Source organism: Coregonus clupeaformis, unplaced genomic scaffold (genome assembly GCF_020615455.1).
Source record: "Coregonus clupeaformis isolate EN_2021a unplaced genomic scaffold, ASM2061545v1 scaf0141, whole genome shotgun sequence".
Taxonomy (NCBI): Eukaryota; Metazoa; Chordata; class Actinopteri; order Salmoniformes; family Salmonidae; genus Coregonus; species Coregonus clupeaformis.
The window spans coordinates 257,501-279,363 of record NW_025533596.1 but is presented as its reverse complement, the minus strand read 5'-3'; the positions used below and the strand labels follow the sequence as shown (position 1 = coordinate 279,363).

Genomic DNA, 21,863 nt, shown 5'->3' with positions numbered 1-21,863 from the left:
CCTCCTTGTCTAATGTTTAGAGTTAGCCCTCTGCCTCCTTGTCTAATGTTCAGAGTTAGCCCTCTGCCTCCTTGTCTAATGTTTAGTTAGCCCTCTGCCTCCTTGTCTAATGTTTAGAGTTAGCCCTCTGCCTCCTTGTCTAATGTTTAGAGTTAGCCCTCTGCCTCCTTGTCTAATGTTTAGAGTTAGCCCTCTGCCTCCTTGTCTAATGTTTAGAGTTAGCCCTCTGCCTCCTTGTCTAATGTTTAGTTAGCCCTCTCTGGCTCCTTGTCTAATGTTTAGAGTTAGCCCTCTGCCTCCTTGTCTAATGTTTAGAGTTAGCCCTCTGCCTCCTTGTCTAATGTTTAGTTAGCCCTCTCTGTCTCCTTGTCTAATGTTTAGAGTTAGCCCTCTGCCTCCTTGTCTAATGTTTAGAGTTAGCCCTCTGCCTCCTTGTCTAATGTTTAGAGTTAGCCCTCTGCCTCCTTGTCTAATGTTTAGAGTTAGCCCTCTGCCTCCTTGTCTAATGTTTAGAGTTAGCCCTCTGCCTCCTTGTCTAATGTTTAGAGTTAGCCCTCTGCCTCCTTGCCTAATGTTTAGAGTTAGCCCTCTGTCTCCTTGTCTAATGTTTAGAGTTAGCCCTCTGCCTCCTTGTCTAATGTTTAGAGTTAGCCCTCTGTCTCCTTGTCTAATGTTTAGAGTTAGCCCTCTGCCTCCTTGTCTAATGTTTAGTTAGCCCTCTCTCTCTCCTTGTCTAATGTTTAGTTAGCCCTCTGCCTCCTTGTCTAATGTTTAGTTAGCCCTCTGCCTCCTTGTCTAATGTTTAGTTAGCCCTCTGCCTCCTTGTCTAATGTTTAGTTAGCCCTCTCTCTCTCCTTGTCTAATGTTTAGTTAGCCCTCTGCCTCCTTGTCTAATGTTTAGTTAGCCCTCTGCCTCCTTGTCTAATGTTTAGTTAGCCCTCTCTCTCTCCTTGTCTAATGTTTAGTTAGCCCTCTCGCTCCTTGTCTAATGTTTAGTTAGCCCTCTCTCTCTCCTTGTCTAATGTTTAGTTAGCCCTCTGTCTCTCCTTGTCTGATGTTTAGTTAGCCCTCTCTACGTCCTTGTCTAATGTTTAGTTAGCCCTCTCTCTCTCCTTGTCTAATGTTTAGTTAGCCCTCTCTCTCTCCTTGTCTAATGTTTAGTTAGCCCTCTCTACGTCCTTGTCTAATGTTTAGTTAGCCCTCTGCCTCCTTGTCTAATGTTTAGTTAGCCCTCTCTGCCTCCTTGTCTAATGTTTAGTTAGCCCTCTCTGCCTCCTTGTCTAATGTTTAGTTAGCCCTCTGCCTCCTTGTCTAATGTTTAGTTAGCCCTCTGCCTCCTTGTCTAATGTTTAGAGTTAGCCCTCTGCCTCCTTGTCTAATGTTTAGAGTTAGCCCTCTGCCTCCTTGTCTAATGTTTAGAGTTAGCCCTCTGCCTCCTTGTCTAATGTTTAGAGTTAGCCCTCTGCCTCCTTGTCTAATGTTTAGAGTTAGCCCTCTCTGCCTCCTTGTCTAATGTTTAGTTAGCCCTCTGCCTCCTTGTCTAATGTTTAGTTAGCCCTCTGCCTCCTTGTCTAATGTTTAGTTAGCCCTCTCTCTCTCCTTGTCTAATGTTTAGTTAGCCCTCTGTCTCTCCTTGTCTAATGTTTAGAGTTAGCCCTCTCTACGTCCTTGTCTAATGTTTAGTTAGCCCTCTCGCTCCTTGTCTAATGTTTAGTTAGCCCTCTCTCTCTCCTTGTCTAATGTTTAGAGTTAGCCCTCTGCCTCCTTGTCTAATGTTTAGAGTTAGCCCTCTGCCTCCTTGTCTAATGTTTAGAGTTAGCCCTCTGCCTCCTTGTCTAATGTTTAGAGTTAGCCCTCTCTGCCTCCTTGTCTAATGTTTAGTTAGCCCTCTGCCTCCTTGTCTAATGTTTAGAGTTAGCCCTCTGCCTCCTTGTCTAATGTTTAGTTAGCCCTCTGTCTCTCCTTGTCTAATGTTTAGTTAGCCCTCTGCCTCCTTGTCTAATGTTTAGTTAGCCCTCTCTCTCTCCTTGTCTAATGTTTAGTTAGCCCTCTGCCTCCTTGTCTAATGTTTAGTTAGCCCTCTCTACGTCCTTGTCTAATGTTTAGTTAGCCCTCTCGCTCCTTGTCTAATGTTTAGTTAGCCCTCTCTCTCTCCTTGTCTAATGTTTAGTTAGCCCTCTGTCTCTCCTTGTCTGATGTTTAGTTAGCCCTCTCTACGTCCTTGTCTAATGTTTAGTTAGCCCTCTGTCTCTCCTTGTCTAATGTTTAGAGTTAGCCCTCTCTACGTCCTTGTCTAATGTTTAGTTAGCCCTCTCGCTCCTTGTCTAATGTTTAGTTAGCCCTCTCTCTCTCCTTGTCTAATGTTTAGTTAGCCCTCTCTCTCTCCTTGTCTAATGTTTAGTTAGCCCTCTGCCTCCTTGTCTAATGTTTAGTTAGCCCTCTGCCTCCTTGTCTAATGTTTAGTTAGCCCTCTGCCTCCTTGTCTAATGTTTAGTTAGCCCTCTGTCTCTCCTTGTCTGATGTTTAGTTAGCCCTCTCTACGTCCTTGTCTAATGTTTAGTTAGCCCTCTGCCTCCTTGTCTAATGTTTAGTTAGCCCTCTGTCTCTCCTTGTCTGATGTTTAGTTAGCCCTCTCTACGTCCTTGTCTAATGTTTAGTTAGCCCTCTGTCTCTCCTTGTCTGATGTTTAGTTAGCCCTCTCTACGTCCTTGTCTAATGTTTAGTTAGCCCTCTCTACGTCCTTGTCTAATGTTTAGAGTTAGCCCTCTGCCTCCTTGTCTAATGTTTAGAGTTAGCCCTCTCTGCCTCCTTGTCTAATGTTTAGTTAGCCCTCTCTCTCTCCTTGTCTGATGTCTATGTTAATAAGACTTTCCTCCTCTCCTCAAGGTGATCATGAAGGAAGTTGTTTCTCCTTCCTGCGTTTCATCAATGTATCGCCAGCCGAGATGTCCAACGTCATGCTGCAAGGCACTGTGGTCAGGTAGGTGTCCATGGGACACTAGAGCTTGACTACACAGTTAGTCAACAGGGTCTGTGCATATTGATCAACATCTCAATGTTCACACAAATGTTAACAGTTCTAGAGTTAGCTATAAAGCTAATTACCATCTAGATTATGATTTGGAACTTTACTTTGAGTTGTCTTAATCACACTTTCTTCTCTCCTCTCTCCTCTCTCTCCTCTCTCCCCTCTCTCCTCTTTCTCTCCTCTCCCTCCTCTCTCCTCCCTCTCCTTCCTCTCTCCTCCCTCTCCTCTTTCTCTCCTCCCTCTCCTCTTTCTCTCCTCTCTCCTCTCTCCTCTTTCTCCCATCTGCCCTCTGTCTTCTCTCCTCTCTCCTCCCTCTCCTCTTTCTCTCCTCTCCCTCCTCTCTCCTCCCTCTCCTCTTTCTCTCCTCTGTCTTCTCTCCTCTTCCAGGTGGTTAGCTCTTTTTCTGTCCCTGAAGGAAGCATATCGGCTCCACCAGAGACGCATGTGGGGCCTGGAAGATGGAGAGGGGAATGGAGGGAGGATAGGAGGAGGAGAGGAAGATGGGAGCGGGAGGCCCAGGAGTCAATGTCTCTCTCGGAGGGGACTGATCCTCTGGCTGGACCGACCTACTGCTTTCCCCAACACACACACCAGCACAGTGCTACAGGTGAGACACACACACTCAGCCTCCAGTCCTCCCTCTCTCCCTCTCTACTTTCTGCCAGTCAGCCTCCAGTCCTCCCTCTCTACTTTCTGCCAGTCAGCCTCCAGTCCTCCCTCTCTTCCTCTCTACTTTCTGCCAGTCAGCCTCCAGTCCTCCCTCTCTCCCTCTCTACTTTCTGCCAGTCAGCCTCCAGTCCTCCCTCTCTTCCTCTCTACTTTCTGCCAGTCAGCCTCCAGTCCTCCCTCTCTCCCTCTCTACTTTCTGCCAGTCAGCCTCCAGTCCTCCTTCTCTCCCTCTCTACTTTCTGCCAGTCAGCCTCCAGTCCTCCCTCTCTCCCTCTCTACTTTCTGCCAGTCAGCCTCCAGTCCTCCCTCTCTCCCTCTCTACTTTCTGCCAGTCAGCCTCCAGTCCTCCCTCTCTACTTTCTGCCAGTCAGCCTCCAGTCCTCCCTCTCTCCCTCTCTACTTTCTGCCAGTCAGCCTCCAGTCCTCCCTCTCTCCCTCTCCACTTTCTGCCAGTCAGCCTCCAGTCCTCCCTCTCTCCCTCTCCACTTTCTGCCAGTCAGCCTCCAGTCCTCCCTCTCTCCCGCTCTACTTTCTGCCAGTCAGCCTCCAGTCCTCCCTCTCTCCCTCTCTACTTTCTGCCAGTCAGCCTCCAGTCCTCCCTCTCTCCCTCTCTCCCTCTCTACTTTCTGCCAGTCAGCCTCCAGTCCTCCCTCTCTACTTTCTGCCAGTCAGCCTCCAGTCCTCCCTCTCTCCCTCTCTACTTTCTGCCAGTCAGCCTCCAGTCCTCCCTCTCTCCCTCTCCACTTTCTGCCAGTCAGCCTCCAGTCCTCCCTCTCTCCCTCTCTACTTTCTGCCAGTCAGCCTCCAGTCCTCCCTCTCTCCCTCTCTACTTTCTGCCAGTCAGCCTCCAGTCCTCCCTCTCTCCCTCTCCACTTTCTGCCAGTCAGCCTCCAGTCCTCCCTCTCTCCCTCTCTCGCTCTCTACTTTCTGCCAGTCAGCCTCCAGTCCTCCCTCTCTCCCGCTCTACTTTCTGCCAGTCAGCCTCCAGTCCTCCCTCTCTCCCTCTCTACTTTCTGCCAGTCAGCCTCCAGTCCTCCCTCTCTCCCTCTCTACTTTCTGCCAGTCAGCCTCCAGTCCTCCCTCTCTACTTTCTGCCAGTCAGCCTCCAGTCCTCCCTCTCTCCCTCTCCACTTTCTGCCAGTCAGCCTCCAGTCCTCCCTCTCTCCCTCTCCACTTTCTGCCAGTCAGCCTCCAGTCCTCCCTCTCTCCCTCTCTCGCTCTCTACTTTCTGCCAGTCAGCCTCCAGTCCTCCCTCTCTCCCTCTCTACTTTCTGCCAGTCAGCCTCCAGTCCTCCCTCTCTCCCTCTCTACTTTCTGCCAGTCAGCCTCCAGTCCTCCCTCTCTCCCTCTCCACTTTCTGCCAGTCAGCCTCCAGTCCTCCCTCTCTCCCTCTCTCGCTCTCTACTTTCTGCCAGTCAGCCTCCAGTCCTCCCTCTCTCCCTCTCTACTTTCTGCCAGTCAGCCTCCAGTCCTCCCTCTCTCCCTCTCTACTTTCTGCCAGTCAGCCTCCAGTCCTCCCTCTCTCCCTCTCTACTTTCTGCCAGTCAGCCTCCAGTCCTCCCTCTCTACTTTCTGCCAGTCAGCCTCCAGTCCTCCCTCTCTCCCTCTCTACTTTCTGCCAGTCAGCCTCCAGTCCTCCCTCTCTACTTTCTGCCAGTCAGCCTCCAGTCCTCCCTCTCTCCCTCTCTACTTTCTGCCAGTCAGCCTCCAGTCCTCCCTCTCTACTTTCTGCCAGTCAGCCTCCAGTCCTCCCTCTCTCCCTCTCTACTTTCTGCCAGTCAGCCTCCAGTCCTCCCTCTCTCCCTCTCTACTTTCTGCCAGTCAGCCTCCAGTCCTCCCTCTCTACTTTCTGCCAGTCAGCCTCCAGTCCTCCCTCTCTCCCTCTCTACTTTCTGCCATACCAAGGGCCTGTTTAAGCTGGTCCACATTCTGCACCTAAAGAACAAGAGGAGAGAGCTTGAAGCAGAATGTTGCTTCCTCTAGCTTCCCCCGGTCTTCTCTAACAACCTCAGTCTCATCCTACCTTCCCCAGGTAATTCAAACAGTAGCAGACATATGTTCACCCTCTTAGGTTTCTCCTCTGGAATGTCTTCTCTAGAGCAAGGAAGGTATTGATCCAGAGAGAGAGATCTAGATTTGAGATTTAAGTCATTTAGCAGATGCTCTTATCCAGAGCGACTTACAGTTAGTGAGTGAATACATTTTTCATACTGGCCCCCGTGGGAAACGAACACACAACCCTGGCGTTGCAAGCGCCATGCTCTACCAACTGAGCTACAGACACCTGGAGAACTGCTATAAACTTTGTGATCCGACTCTCACCAAGAGTGTTAGCATTTTTTTTCTACACAATGCAAAACTGCAAACAGTCAACTGGTTTCCAGGTGGTTTCATGACTCAGTGTCTATATAGCTCAGATCCATACTTTGTAGTCTCTCTCTGTGGCCTAACTCTCACTAGCCTGGGTTTGGTCTCTCAACAACTCTAGCCACATCACTGCCTAGCCTTGCCAAATAATGAATCTAGCCACATCACTGCCTAGCCTTGCCAAATAATGAATCTAGCCACATCACTGCCTAGCCTTGCCAAATAATGAATCTAGCCACATCACTGCCTAGCCTTGCCAAATAATGAATCTAGCCACATCACTGCCTAGCCTTGCTAAATAATAAATCTAGCCACATAAATATTGACTTGCTGACTGAAGCAGAACCAGATTTGCATCCAGGCTCTTACAAGTATCTGAATCTTTCTTGACTGACAGAGCTAAGAGGATTCTGATCCCACTCAGTCAATCCTAGAGAGACCCAGACAGTCAGCCACGCCTAGAGAGACCCAGACAGTCAGCCACGCCTAGAGAGACCCAGACAGTCAGCCACGCCTAGAGAGACCCAGACAGTCAGCCACGCCTGGAGAGACCCAGACAGTCAGCCACACCTAGAGAGACCCAGACAGTCAGCCACGCCTAGAGAGACCCAGACAGTCAGCCACGCCTAGAGACCCAGACAGTCAGCCAAGGCTAGAGAGACCCAGACAGTCAGCCACGCCTAGAGAGACCTAGAGAGACCCAGACAGTCAGCCAAGCCTAGAGAGACCCAGACAGTCAGCCAAGGCTAGAGAGACCCAGACAGTCAGCCACGCCTAGAGAGACCCAGACAGTCAGCCACGCCTAGAGAGACCCAGACAGTCAGCCACGCCTAGAAAGACCCAGACAGTCAGCCACGTCTGGAGAGACCCAGACAGTCAGCCACCCCTGGAGAGACCCAGACAGTCAGCCACGCCTGGAGAGACCCAGACAGTCAGCCACGCCTGGAGAGACCCAGACAGTCAGCCACGCCTGGAGAGACCCAGACAGTCAGCCAAGGCTAGAGAGACCCAGACAGCCAGCCACGCCTAGAGAGACCCAGACAGCCAGCCACGTCTAGAGAGACCCAGACAGTCAGCCAAGGCTAGAGAGACCCAGACAGCCAGCCACGCCTAGAGAGACCCAGACAGTCAGCCACGTCTAGAGAGACCCAGACAGCCAGCCACGCCTAGAGAGACCCAGACAGTCAGCCACGCCTAGAGAGACCCAGACAGCCAGCCACGCCTAGAGAGACCCAGACAGCCAGCCACGCCTAGAGAGACCCAGACAGTCAGCCACGCCTAGAGAGACCCAGACAGCCAGCCACGCCTAGAGAGACCCAGACAGCCAGCCACGCCTAGAGAGACCCAGACAGCCAGCCAGACAGCCAGCCACGCCTAGAGAGACCCAGACAGCCAGCCACGCCTAGAGAGACCCAGACAGCCAGCCACGCCTAGAGAGACCCAGACAGCCAGCCACGTCTAGAGAGACCCAGACAGCCAGCCACGCCTAGAGAGACCCAGACAGCCAGCCACGTCTAGAGAGACCCAGACAGCCAGCCACGCCTAGAGAGACCCAGACAGTCAGCCAAGGCTAGAGAGACCCAGACAGTCAGCCAAGGCTAGAGAGACCCAGACAGTCAGCCTGCCAGCAGGACAGCCAGACTCTCTGTAATCCCCTACTATTTCCCCCTTCTTGGATTCTGGTCCATTCCCATTTGGCACATGGACACTCTTTCCAACATCACTCTATCCCACAGTGATGGATCTTTCCGTCATCACTCTATCCCACAGTGATGGATCTTTCCATCATCACTCTATCCCACAGTGATGGATCTTTCCAACATCACTCTATCTCACTGTGATGGATCTTTCCATCATCCCTCTATCCCACTGTGATGGATCTTTCCAACATCACTCTATCTCACTGTGATGGATCTTTCCGTCATCACTCTATCCCACAGTGATGGATCTTTCCATCATCACTCTATCCCACTGTAATGGATCTTTCCAACATCACTCTATCCCACAGTGATGGATCATTCCAACATCACTCTATCCCACAGTGATGGATCTTTCCAACATCACTCTATCCCACAGTGATGGATCTTTCCAACATCACTCTATCCCACAGTGATGGATCTTTCCAACATCACTCTATCCCACTGTGATGGATCTTTCCAACATCACTCTATCCCACAGTGATGGAACTTTCCAACATCACTCTATCCCACTGTAATGGATCTTTCCAACATCACTCTATCCCACAGTGATGGATCTTTCCAACATCACTCTATCCCACTGTGATGGATCTTTCCAACATCACTCTATCCCACAGTGATGGATCTTTCCAACATCACTCTATCCCACAGTGATGGATCTTTCCAACATCACTCTATCCCACAGTGATGGATATTTCCAACATCACTCTATCCCACAGTGATGGAACTTTCCAACATCACTCTATCCCACTGTGATGGATCTTTCCGTCATCACTCTATCCCACAGTGATGGATCTTTCCAACATCACTCTATCCCACAGTGATGGATCTTTCCAACATCACTCTATCCCACAGTGATGGATCATTCCAACATCACTCTATCCCACAGTGATGGATCTTTCCAACATCACTCTATCCCACAGTGATGGATCTTTCCAACATCACTCTATCCCACAGTGATGGATCTTTCCAACATCACTCTATCCCACAGTGATGGATCTTTCCAACATCACTCTATCCCACAGTGATGGAACTTTCCAACATCACTCTATCCCACTGTAATGGATCTTTCCAACATCACTCTATCCCACAGTGATGGATCTTTCCAACATCACTCTATCCCACTGTGATGGATCTTTCCAACATCACTCTATCCCACAGTGATGGATCTTTCCAACATCACTCTATCCCACAGTGATGGATCTTTCCAACATCACTCTATCCCACAGTGATGGATATTTCCAACATCACTCTATCCCACAGTGATGGAACTTTCCAACATCACTCTATCCCACTGTGATGGATCTTTCCGTCATCACTCTATCCCACAGTGATGGATCTTTCCAACATCACTCTATCCCACAGTGATGGATCTTTCCAACATCACTCTATCCCACAGTGATGGATCTTTCCAACATCACTCTATCCCACAGTGATGGATATTTCCAACATCACTCTATCCCACAGTGATGGAACTTTCCGTCATCACTCTATCCCACTTTGATGGATCTTTCCGTCATCACTCTATCCCACAGTGATGGATCTTTCCAACATCACTCTATCTCACTGTGATGGATCTTTCCAACATCACTCTATCTCACTGGGATGGATCTTTCCAACATCACTCTATCCCACAGTGATGGATCTTTCCAACATCACTCTATCTCACTGTGATGGATCTTTCCATCATCACTCTATCCCACTGTGATGGATCTTTCCAACATCACTCTATCTCACTGTGATGGATCTTTCTGTCATCACTCTATCCCACTGTGATGGATCTTTCCAACATCACTCTATCTCACTGTGATGGATCTTTCCAACATCACTCTATCCCACAGTGATGGATCTTTCCATCATCACTCTATCCCACTGTGATGGATCTTTCCAACATCACTCTATCTCACTGTGATGGATCTTTCCATCATCACTCTATCCCACTGTGATGGATCTTTCCAACATCACTATATCTCACTGTGATGGATCTTTCCATCATCACTCTATCCCACTGTGATGGATCTTTCCAACATCACTCTATCCCACAGTGATGGATCTTTCCAACATCACTCTATCCCACTGTGATGGATCTTTCCAACATCATTCTATCCCACAGTGATGGATCTTTCCAACATCACTCTATCCCACAGTGATGGATCTTTCCAACATCACTCTATCCCACAGTGATGGATCTTTCCAACATCACTCTATCCCACAGTGATGGATCTTTTCCAACATCACTATCCCACTGTGATGGATCTTTCCAACATCACTCTATCTCACTGTGATGGATCTTTCCGTCATCACTCTATCCCACAGTGATGGATCTTTCCATCATCACTCTATCCCACAGTGATGGATCTTTCCAACATCACTCTATCCCACAGTGATGGATCTTTCCAACATCACTCTATCCTACAGTGATGGATCTTTCCAACATCACTCTATCCCACTGTGATGGATCTTTCCAACATCACTCTATCTCACTGTGATGGATCTTTTCCAACATCACTATCCCACTGTGATGGATCTTTCCAACATCACTCTATCCCACAGTGATGGATCTTTTCCAACATCACTATCCCACTGTGATGGATCTTTCCAACATCACTCTATCTCACTGTGATGGATCTTTCCGTCATCACTCTATCCCACAGTGATGGATCTTTCCAACATCACTCTATCCTACAGTGATGGATCTTTCCAACATCACTCTATCCCACTGTGATGGATCTTTCCCTGCATTTGGAGCTGCTAAGTCTCAACTCTTAGCTGACCACCAGCCCCACCTCACCACTGTGTTACCATTCAACCCTGGCTAGACATGTCTTTACACACGCTATAGTCTGTTGACACATAACCACTGGGATTTCAACATTCTGTGGGCTAAAGGGATGTCTTGGCCAAATGGTGTCATATTTAGGGGTTGGTTTACCAATTACCACAGGTCCCAGGCCCTGGAATGGAGAGATGGGTGATCTGTTGCTGTTCAGAACCCCACCAATAGATGGCACTGTGGGTCTGCCCATGTAGTATTTTTACATGTGGTCTGATTTTCACTCTTTGTGCTTTTAGTTCATCCCCCAAACTTGTTTTTGATATTATGTTTCATTACAGAGAAAATTGGTTGTCACATTTTGCAGAGTCATCACTTGCCATTGACTACAATGCGTTATGAAAATGTGGCTAAAGCGTGTTAGAAAACACTGCAAAATACTCCAACAAAATACTCCAAACCAACTCATATTACATCAAAATCCTGGTCTGAATGATGTAAATAATATAATAATAATAATATGCCATTTAGCAGACGCTTTTATCCAAAGCGACTTACAGTCATGCGTGCATACATTTTTGTGTATGGGTGGTCCCGGGGATCGAACCCACTACCTTGGCGTTACAAGCGCCGTGCTCTACCAGCTGAGCTACAGAGGACCACAATACAGCTACAGAGGATGTCTCTACTCTACACTACATTATTTTATTTTGTATTCTACTGTCCCATAAATTCAAACAAGGATTTATGGCACAGTGGACATTTCTTTAAAAGAGTTGAGTGCAGAGACGACATTCAGAATGGGATCCTGACGTAATATGAGTTTGAGTGGAGTGTTTTCTAATAGGCTTTAGACTAATTTGCACATTGCATTATAGTTAATGGCAATTCTTTCTTTAACAAAACAAAATATCACAAAAAGGGTGGGGGGGATCAACACAGAAAGAGTGAAAATACAGCCACATGTAAAAATGGGTGAACTTCCCCTTTAACAGCGTTTTGAATGTTCACTGTGAACAAAACACATGTTGCATCACTCTCACTCACACACACTCTCACTCACACACACACACACTCACTCACACACACACACACACACACACACACACACACACACTTTGAACGTCGTCATATACATGTTGCCGGAAAGTATTATGTTTGGTTTATTGATTACTTGATCAATCTGGTCAATCGTTCTCTCTCTCTCTCCTTTTTTACTCCCTCCATGTTTGTCTCCGTCTCCAGGACCTGGTGTTCACCCGTCACAGACCGGGTCTGATGGGTCACTGTGATGTTCTGGTCCACAGTCGACACTCTGCCAACTCCACCACCCTACGACCAGGCCTACCCACACAGCCACCCAAGTTCCTGCTCACCGCTGTGCCAAGGGTGAGGCCCCGGTGTGTGAGAGAGTGCTGTGTGTGTGTGTGTGTGGAAGAGAGAGCAAGGTAAATAAAAATGTGGTCCAACAGAGGACAAACAGAACGCAGGAGACGTTTTTAGAAGTCACTGTTTGTTTAGAGTGCAGCTGGAAGCCACCGCAGGGGGTCCCTACACACACACACACAGAGAATACACACACACACACACACACACATACACACACAGAACACATGTTAGGCAGATAAGGCTGCTCATTGTTGCATGTTTCCAAAGACAACACATCCTCCCCCCGTCCCTTTCCTCGCTCAACCACCCAACCTGCTGCACTGTCTCTCTCTCTCTCACACACACACACACACACAGAGAGATCCTGCTGATTCACCGATCATAGCTTCCACATCAACAAAGAGACCTCGTTCCCTCCCTCCCTCCCTCTTCGTCTCTCTCTTTCCCTCCATCCATCCATCTTTCCCTCTCTCCCTTGTTCCATCCATCCATCCCTCTCTTCCCCATCCTTGGAATAACCAAAACACAGGGGTCAACTCAACTGTAGACCCTTCAGTCTGTGTACCATTCTGGGTTAATTAGTCGGACCATAGCAAGATCAAAGTATCCCCTAATCGAACTCTAAAGAGCTTGTGCCCACCGCTCTTTAGAGTTTGATTTCCCTCATGGAGTTGGCAGAGCAGAGACCCATGCCGGTGCCAGAGTGGCAGCACGTCCATTATTTATTATCACAGAGAACTAGGGCCTGTGACCCCGGCCTGTGACCCCGGCCTGTGACCCCGGCCTGTGACCCCGGCCTGTGACCCCGGTTGACCGTTGTAGCATAGCTTGCCTCTCGGTGCTGAACCCTGGTGTATTTTACCTGCTGAACCCTGGTGTATTTTACCTGCCGAACCCTGGTGTATTTTACCTGCTGAACCCTGGTGTATTTTACCTGCCGAACCCTGGTGTATTTTACCTGCCGAACCCTGGTGTATTTTACCTGCCGAACCCTGGTGTATTTTACCTGCGATAAGAGAGAATGGAAGGATAATATCCTACTTCTGTGAGAGGCTGAGGGGTTCTCCCTCTGTCAGTTAACTGGCTGTTTAGAGAAGGGGCACAGGATGGGTCCAGAAGGGGCACAGGATGGGTCCAGAGGGGGCACAGGATGGGTCCAGAGGGGGCACAGGATGGGTCCAGAAGGGGCACAGGATGGGTCCAGAAGGGGCACAGGATGGGTCCAGAAGGGGCACAGGATGGGTCCAGAAGGGGCACAGGATGGGTCCAGAGGGGGCACAGGATGGGTCCAGAGGGGGCACAGGATGGGTCCAGAAGGGGCACAGGATGGGTCCAGAGGGGGCACAGGATGGGTCCAGAAGGGGCACAGGATGGGTCCAGAGGGGGCACAGGATGGGTCCAGAGGGGGGCACAGGATGGGTCCAGAGGGGGCACAGGATGGGTCCAGAAGGGGCACAGGATGGGTCCAGAGGGGGCACAGGATGGGTCCAGAGGGGGCACAGGATGGGTCCAGAGGGGGCACAGGATGGGTCCAGAGGGGGCACAGGATAAGCACTGATCTGTATGAATCACCCCAGCAGGAAATCTTGTTAGCGCTCACCCCCTGTCATATTTTCCTCTGTTTAACAAATTGTGGATTTTGTCGCATTGGAGTCATGAGCCCGGACCTGGGGTTGTGTGGCCAGCTGGCAGTTGGAATGAAACTTAATCAAATCAACATCGGAACACTTAATCAGAATGACAACATTGGAACACAATTCTTTCTTTTTTATTGCTCCTTAGGTAACGGCGGTTCCCATGGAGCGTTACTGTGACGACCGCAGCGCTGAGTACGAGTGGCAGGAAACGCTGGCAGGAGGGGGCATGGCCGCCAAGCAGTGCTTCCTGTACGGCTCCCCTGATCTGGCCTCTGATTGGATGTCCCGAGCCAACGCTTTCTACCCACGATGCCCTGGGGGAGTGATGGCGCTCTACCCCCGCCACGGCTGGTCCTACATCAGAATACCAGGTACGGAGACGCAGTGTGTGTGTCCGTGTGTTTGCGTTGAATTAAAACAGAGGAAACACTTTCGCTAGTCCTGCCGCCCTGCAATCAGACAACACATAATGTGTGTGAGGGGGGGAACCCTCCTCTGTTCCCTACTCCTGTAGTGTGTGTGAGGGGGGGAACCCTCCTCTATTCCCTACTCCTGTAGTGTGTGTGCTGGAGCCCTAGCCCTAGTTGTGCGGCTGTGCTGTGAACCAGAGGAACTAGGGCCTGCCGGCTGTGCTGTGAACCAGAGGAACTAGGGCCTGCCGGCTGTGCTGTGAACCAGAGGAACTAGGGCCTGCCGGCTGTGCTGTGAACCAGAGGAACTAGGGCCTGCCGGCTGTGCTGTGAACCAGAGGAACTAGGGCCTGCCGGCTGTGCTGTGAACCAGAGGAACTAGGGCCTGCCGGCTGTGCTGTGAACCAGAGGAACTAGGGCCTGCCGCTGTGCTGTGAACCAGAGGAACTAGGGCCTGCCGGCTGTGCTGTGAACCAGAGGAACTAGGGCCTGCCGGCTGTGCTGTGAACCAGAGGAACTAGGGCCTGCCACTCTGGGAGGGTAAAGCCTGTGGGAGAACCACCTCGGGTCACAGCTAAGCAGGACAGGGAAAGCCTGGGTCAGGGGTTCAGGCTGGGCTAACACAGAACCAATCTATCACAGTCATGTCACTTCCAGAGCGCGTGTGTGTGCTAAACCTTAGCCTCTTTATGAAGCACACAAAGGCTTCTGGAGATCTGCTACGGTGTTTATCACAGAGCTGCTACGCTATGTCAGATCAGATGACTGATTTGTGGTGAGGGTTAGAGGTTTACAAAGACTTCCGCTCTCACAGACCTAGCAACCCTACACTTTAAATTATGATAACATCTCACTTTTGGTTTGGACTCATATTGCTTTTATCTAAGTCTTCGGCCCTGGGAATGTGGTGTGTGTGTGTGTGTGTGTGTGTGTGTGTGTGTGTGTGTGAGAGAGAGAGAGAGAACAGTCTAAGAGCTTGTGAAGTTTTCGGGGGAAAGGACAAAGTGAGGAAGTTTGAAGTTTGACCGTTGGTCATTGTTCCAGTGATGAGGTAATGCTAATGTAGTGTACAGTACTGTGTGTGTTCAGCATGTGTATGTTCAGATAATCCATCCACCTGACAGGTGTGGCATATCAAGAAGCTGATTAAACAGTATGATGATTACACAGGTGCACCTTGTGCTGGGGACAATTAAAGGCCACTTTAAAAATATGCTGTTTTGTCACACAACACAATGCCACACGTCTCAAGTTTTGAGGGAGCGTGCAATTGGCATGCTGACTGCTGGAATGTCCACCAGAGCTGTTGCCAGAGAATTGAATGTTCATTTCTCTACCATAAGTTGCCTCCAACGTCGTTTTCGAGAATTTGGCAGTACGTCCAACCGGCCTCACAACCGCAGACCAGTAGTATTTCTGACTATAATAAAGCCCTTTTTGTGGGGGGAAAACTCATTCTGATTGGCTGGGCCTTGCTCCCCAGTGGGTGGGCCTGGCTGGCAAGTGGGTGGGCCTATGCCTGCCCAGCCTAATGAATTTATTTCAATTGACTGATTTCCTTATATGAACTGTAACTCAGTCAAATCTTTGAAATTGTTGCATATTGCGTTTTATAATTTTTCAGTATAGAATGTTAGAAATTACAATTCTATTTCTATGTGTGCTGCTGCTGCATTGTGGGGGGTGTCGCCTAGGCAATCGATGACTCTTCTGCTAGTTTCTTGTTGGTTAGTGCTATCCGGGATCTTTGGGACATCCATACCCTAACCGTAATCTTTTTTTTTTTTTTTTTTTTAGGGGGTAGATCAGCTTTAATATTGCAGATAGATTGTGACTTCCATCAATGTAATTGTCTGCATCACTTCCAATCCCCCATATGTTTTTCCCCCGCAAATACACTGCTCAAAAAAATAAAGGGAACACTTAAACAACACAATGTAACTCCAAGTCAATCACACTTCTGTGAAATCAAACTGTCCACTTAGGAAGCAACACTGATTGACAATACATTTCACATGCTGTTGTGCAAATGGAATAGACAACAGGTGGAAATTATAGGCAATTAGCAAGACACCCCCAATAAAGGACTGGTTTTGCAGGTGGTGACCACAGACCACTTCTCAGTTCCTATGCTTCCTGGCTGATGTTTTGGTCACTTTTGAATGCTAGCGGTGCTTTCACTCTAGTGGTAGCATGAGACGGAGTCTACAACCCACACAAGTGGCTCAGGTAGTGCAGCTCTTCCAGGATGGCACATCAATGCGAGCTGTGGCAAGAAGGTTTTCTGTGTCTGTCAGCGTAGTGTCCAGAGCATGGAGGCGCTACCAGGAGACAGGCCAGTACATCAGGAGACGTGGAGGAGGCCGTAGGAGGGCAACAACCCAGCAGCAGGACTGCTACCTCCGCCTTTGTGCAAGGAGGAACAGGAGGAGCACTGCCAGAGCCCTGCAAAATGACCTCCAGCAGGCCACAAATGTGCATGTGTCTGCTCAAACGGTCAGAAACAGACTCCATGAGGGTGGTATGAGGGCCCGACGTCCACAGGTGGGGGTTGTGCTTACAGCCCAACACCGTGCAGGACGTTTGACATTTGCCAGAGAACACCAAGATTGGCAAATTCGCCACTGGCGCCCTGTGCTCTTCACAGATGAAAGCAGGTTCACACTGAGACAGACGTGACAGAGTCTGGAGACGCCGTGGAGAACGTTCTGCTGCCTGCAACATCCTCCAGCATGAACGGTTTGGCGGTGGGTCAGTCATGGTGTGGAGTGGCATTTCTTTGGGGGGCCGCACAGCCCTCCATGTGCTCGCTAGAGGTAGCCTGAATGCCATTAGGTACCGAGATGAGATCCTCAGACCCCTTGTGAGACCATATGCTGGTGCGGTTGGCCCTGGGTTCCTCCTAATGCAAGACAATGCTAGACCTCGTGTGTCAGCAGTTCCTGCAAGAGGAAGGCATTGATGCTATGGACTGGCCCGCCCGTTCCCCAGACCTGAATCCAATTGAGCACATTTGGGACATCATGTCTCGCTCCATCCACCAACGCCACGTTGCACCACAGACTGTCCAGGAGTTGGCGGATGCTTTAGTCCAGGTCTGGGAGGAGATCCCTCAGGAGACCATCCACCACCTCATCAGGAGCATGCCCAGGCATTGTAGGGAGGTCATACAGGCACGTGGAGGCCACACACACTACTGAGCCTCATCTTGACTTATTTTAAGGACATTACATCAAAGTTGGATCAGCCTGTAGTGTGGTTTTCCACTTTAATTTTGAGGGTGACTCCAAATCCAGACCTCCATGGGTTGATAAATTTGATTTCCATTGATAATTTTTGTGTGATTTTGTTTATTTATTTCATTCATTCAGATCTAGGATGTGTTGTTTAAGTTTGAGCAGTGTGTGTGTATATATATATATATATATATATATATATATATATATATATACACACATACATACATGCATACATACAGTGGGGAAACAAAGTATTTAGTCAGCCACCAATTGTGCAAGTTCTCCCACTTAAAAATATGAGAGAGGCCTGTAATTTTCATCATAGGTACACGTCAACTATGACAGACAAAATGAGTTTTTTTTCTCCAGAAAATCACATTGTAGGATCTTTTATGAATTTATTTGCAAATTATGGTGGAAAATAAGTATTTGGTCAATAACAAAAGTTTCTCAATACTTTGTTATATACCCTTTGTTGGCAATGACACAGGTCAAACGTTTTCTGTAAGTCTTCACAAGGTTTTCACACACTGTTGCTGGTATTTTGGCCCATTCCTCCATGCAGATCTCCTCTAGAGCAGTGATGTTTTGGGGCTGTCGCTGGGCAACACGGACTTTCAACTCCCTCCAAAGATTTTCTATGGGGTTGAGATCTGGAGACTGGCTAGGCCACTCCAGGACCTTGAAATGCTTCTTACGAGCCACTCCCTTCGTTGCCCGGGCGGTGTGTTTGGGATCATTGTCATCCTGAAAGACCCAGCCACGTTTCATCTTCAATGCCCTTGCTGATGGAAGGAGGTTTTCACTCAAAATCTCACGATACATGGCCCCATTCATTCTTTCCTTTACACGGATCAGTCGTCCTGGTCCCTTTGCAGAAAAACAGCCCCAAAGCATGATGTTTCCACCCCCCATGCTTCACAGTAGGTATGGTGTTCTTTGGATGCAACTCAGCATTCTTTGTCCTCCAAACACGACGAGTTGAGTTTTTACCAAAAGGTTCTATTTTGGTTTCATCTGACCATATGACATTCTCCCAATCCTCTTCTGGATCATCCAAATGCACTCTAGCAAACTTCAGACGGGCCTGGACATGTACTGGCTTAAGCAGGGGTACACTGCAGGATTTGAGTCCCTGGCGGCGTAGTGTGTTACTGATGGTAGGCTTTGTTACTTTGGTCCCAGCTCTCTGCAGGTCATTCACTAGGTCCCCCCGTGTGGTTCTGGGATGTTTGCTCACCGTTCTTGTGATCATTTTGACCCCACAGGGTGAGATCTTGTGTGGTGCCCCAGATCGAGGGAGATTATCAGTGGTCTTGTATGTCTTCCATTTCCTAATAATTGCTCCCACAGTTGATTTCTTCAAACCAAGCTGCTTACCTATTGCAGATTCAGTCTTCCCAGCCTGGTGCAGGTCTACGATTTTGTTTCTGGTGTCCTTTGACAGCTCTTTGGTCTTGGCCATAGTGGAGTTTGGAGTGTGACTGTTTGAGGTTGTGGACAGGTGTCTTTTATACTGATAACAAGTTCAAACAGGTGCCATTAATACAGGTAACGAGTGGAGGACAGAGGAACCTCTTAAAGAAGAAGTTACAGGTCTGTGAGAGCCAGAAATCTTGCTTGTTTGTAGGTGACCAAATACTTATTTTCCACCATAATTTGCAAATAAATTCATAAAAAATCCTACAATGTGATTTTCTGGATTTTTTTTCCTCAATTTGTCTGTCATAGTTGACGTGTACATATGATGAAAATTACAGGCCTCTCATCTTTTTAAGTGGGAGAACTTGCACAATTGGTGGCTGACTAAATACTTTTTTCCCCCACTGTATTTTGTGATATGTATTCCGAGTATATCCACATCACCATCAGACCATTTTATTGGTAAACTACATGGTAATGTACATTCTTTATTTTTTAGTGATCCAATACGTAATATAGTACATTTTTCATAATTTGGTTGTAATCCAGAGAGGTTAGAAAATGTATCTAGATCCTCTATGAGGCTGTGGAGGGTTTCAAGTTGTGGATTTAAAAGAAAACTGGAATCATCAGCGTACAATGACACCTTTTGTTTTGTAGCCCTGGATTTCTAATCCCTTAATATTATTGTTGGATCTGATTTTAATAGCTAACATTTCGATGGCCATTATAAATAGATATGCCGATAGTGGACAACCTTGTTTTACTCCTCTTGACAGTTTAAAACTTTCTGAGAAATAGCCATTATTTACTATTTTACACCTAGGGTTACTATACATGATTTTAACCTTAACCATTTTAAATGTAAACTTCAATGGGGACATCCCAAGGATCCCGGATAGCACGGACCAAATAAACTCTCGCTCGCTCGCTCTCTGCATCTCTCTCTCTACCACCTCCCTCTCTCTCCCCCCTCCCTTCATCTCTCCCTCCCTCCCTTTCTTAGGAATCCCAGCCCCACACCTTTAGAACAAATGACTGCTATGATGAATGTTGTTTGTTTGAGCATGGCGTGAGCCACTTATCAGTATCAGTATCAGTCAAGAAATCTAGTCATGGAATCAAGCTTTGGTGGGTCCAAACAAAGTCGTCAGTGACTTGAGTTGATGATTGATGAAAGAGTTTTGACCTTTAAAAAGAAAGACTTGTTTGTTTGGTAAACATGAGGCTGGTGTCAAGGTCACCTTTCTACTGTCTGTCTCTCAGCTTAGCTGTTTAGGGACATGAACAACAACTTATAAAGGCTCCCTAAAGCAATCGTAAAGTCTTCACAAGCTTCTACATTATTTACAAATCATTCCTACATTTTATAAGCAAAGTCATGCGACCTAAAGAGTGATACAAAATGTCCCCACAGCTGATGCTGAAAAGCACCAGAGGAAGATTCTGTGGAAAGTTCCTAATGAGGACCTGGCTAAAACACCCAGTTGCTGTGTGTGTGGCGTCCGTCTGTCACAGTAAGTGAGGAGGAGCAGGCTCGCTAAATGACTGGTCTCTCACAATAGCTTCTGTTTTCTGTTTATTGTTAGGTGTGGGAGCCTTTGTCGTGGCTAGGAGGCAAGTGTGTGAGAGAGGTAGAAGTGGTGTGTGTGTGTGTGTGTGAGAGAGTGTGTGTGTGTGTGTGAGAGAGAGAGAAAATAATTCTGGTGTGTGTCTGAGAGGGCTGTGGGAAACAGTGTTGTCATCCTGTCCCTTCAAGATATCTCCGCTCTCCACTAAAAAGACAGGAAACCTCCCTGGCCTTCTGATAGACACACACACACACGCGCACACAAACACACACACACACACACACACACACACACTGGCCTTCTGATAGAGAAGCAGAAACAACACCGTCACGGAGCTAGCCTAGCTGTTAGCTACATCATTGTTTACTGTCTGACTGGCTTTGGCCATGGCTGAATGGCTCTACTTCATGCAGACCTTAGCTCCACCCTACACTTACACACCTGATTCAGCTTATCCAGGTCAATGGGCAGCTTATTAGTAAAACCAGGTGTGTTAGAAAAGGGTTGGAACAGAATCCAGCAAGAGGCTGTTCAGCTAGGGTTGGACACCCCTGAAGTCATCAGGCCTACAGGGGACCCACCTTACCCACATGATGCCTGCCTGGCCCACTGGGTCTGTCTTTGGGATCTGGAGGGAAAACATACTGTAGGGCTCTCTCCCTCTCTCTCCCTCTCTCTCCCTCTCTCTCCCTCTCTCTCCCTCTCGCTGTCTCTTCACCAGAGTTGGGGCTGACTCTTGGCAAAGACTGTGTGTATTATATCTTAAGGACAGGGTTCACAGCTCTGAACACTCTGTGCCTTTCACTTTCCTTCTCTCCTCTGCTCTGTTCCTCTCTGCTCTGCTCTGTTCTTCTCTGTTCTGTTCCTCTCTCCTCTGTTCCTCTCTGCTCTGTTCCTCTCTGCTCTGTTCCTTCTCTCCTCTGTTCCTCTCTGCTCTGCTCTGTTCCTCTCTGCTCTGTTCCTCTCTGCTCTGTTCCTCTCTGTTCTGTTCCTCTCTGCTCTGTTCCTCTCTGCTCTGTTCCTCTCTGCTCTGTTCCTCTCTGCTCTGTTCCTTCTCTCCTCTGTTCCTCTCTGCTCTGTTCCTCTCTGTTCTGTTCCTCTCTGTTCTGTTCCTCTCTGTTCTGTTCCTCTCTGCTCTGTTCCTCTGTTCTGTTCCTCTGCTCTGTTGCTCTGCTCTGCTCTGTTCCTCTCTGCTCTGCTCTGTTCCTCTCTGTTCTGTTCCTCTCTGTTCTGTTCCTCTCTGTTCTGTTCCTCTCTGTTCTGTTCCTCTCTGCTCTGTTCCTCTCTGCTCTGTTCCTCTCTGCTCTGTTCCTCTGCTCTGTTCCTCTCTGTTCTGTTCCTCTCTGCTCTGTTCTGTTACTCTATGCTCTGTTCCTCTCTCCTCTGTTCCTCTCTACTCTGCTCTGTTCCTCTCTCCTCTGTTCCTCTCTGCTCTGTTCCTCTCTGTTCTGTTCCTCTCTGCTCTGTTCCTCTCTGCTCTGTACCTCTATGCTCTGTTCCTCTCTGCTCTGTTCCTCTCTGCTCTGTTCTGTTCCTCTCTGCTCTGTTCTGTTCCTCTCTGCTCTGCTCTGTTCCTCTCTGCTCTGCTCTGTTCCTCTCTGCTCTGCTCTGTTCCTCTCTGCTCTGCTCTGTTCCTCTCTGCTCTGCTCTGTTCCTCTCTG

General features: G+C 48.5%; 1 protein-coding gene across 3 annotated transcripts in view; it reads left to right on the top strand.

The window, feature by feature from the left end:
- ino80 (INO80 complex ATPase subunit) overlaps positions 1-21,863 on the top strand; it is a 98,457-nt gene that overhangs the window by 35,613 nt on the left and 40,981 nt on the right. For all 3 annotated transcript variants that reach the window (XM_041859990.2, XM_045213700.1, XM_045213699.1), the window contains exons 23-26: positions 2,887-2,980; positions 3,416-3,635; positions 11,780-11,923; positions 13,706-13,931. In XM_041859990.2, coding sequence (XP_041715924.2) covers positions 2,887-2,980; positions 3,416-3,635; positions 11,780-11,923; positions 13,706-13,931 — 684 coding nt within the window. The remainder of the gene's footprint in view (positions 1-2,886; positions 2,981-3,415; positions 3,636-11,779; positions 11,924-13,705; positions 13,932-21,863) is intronic.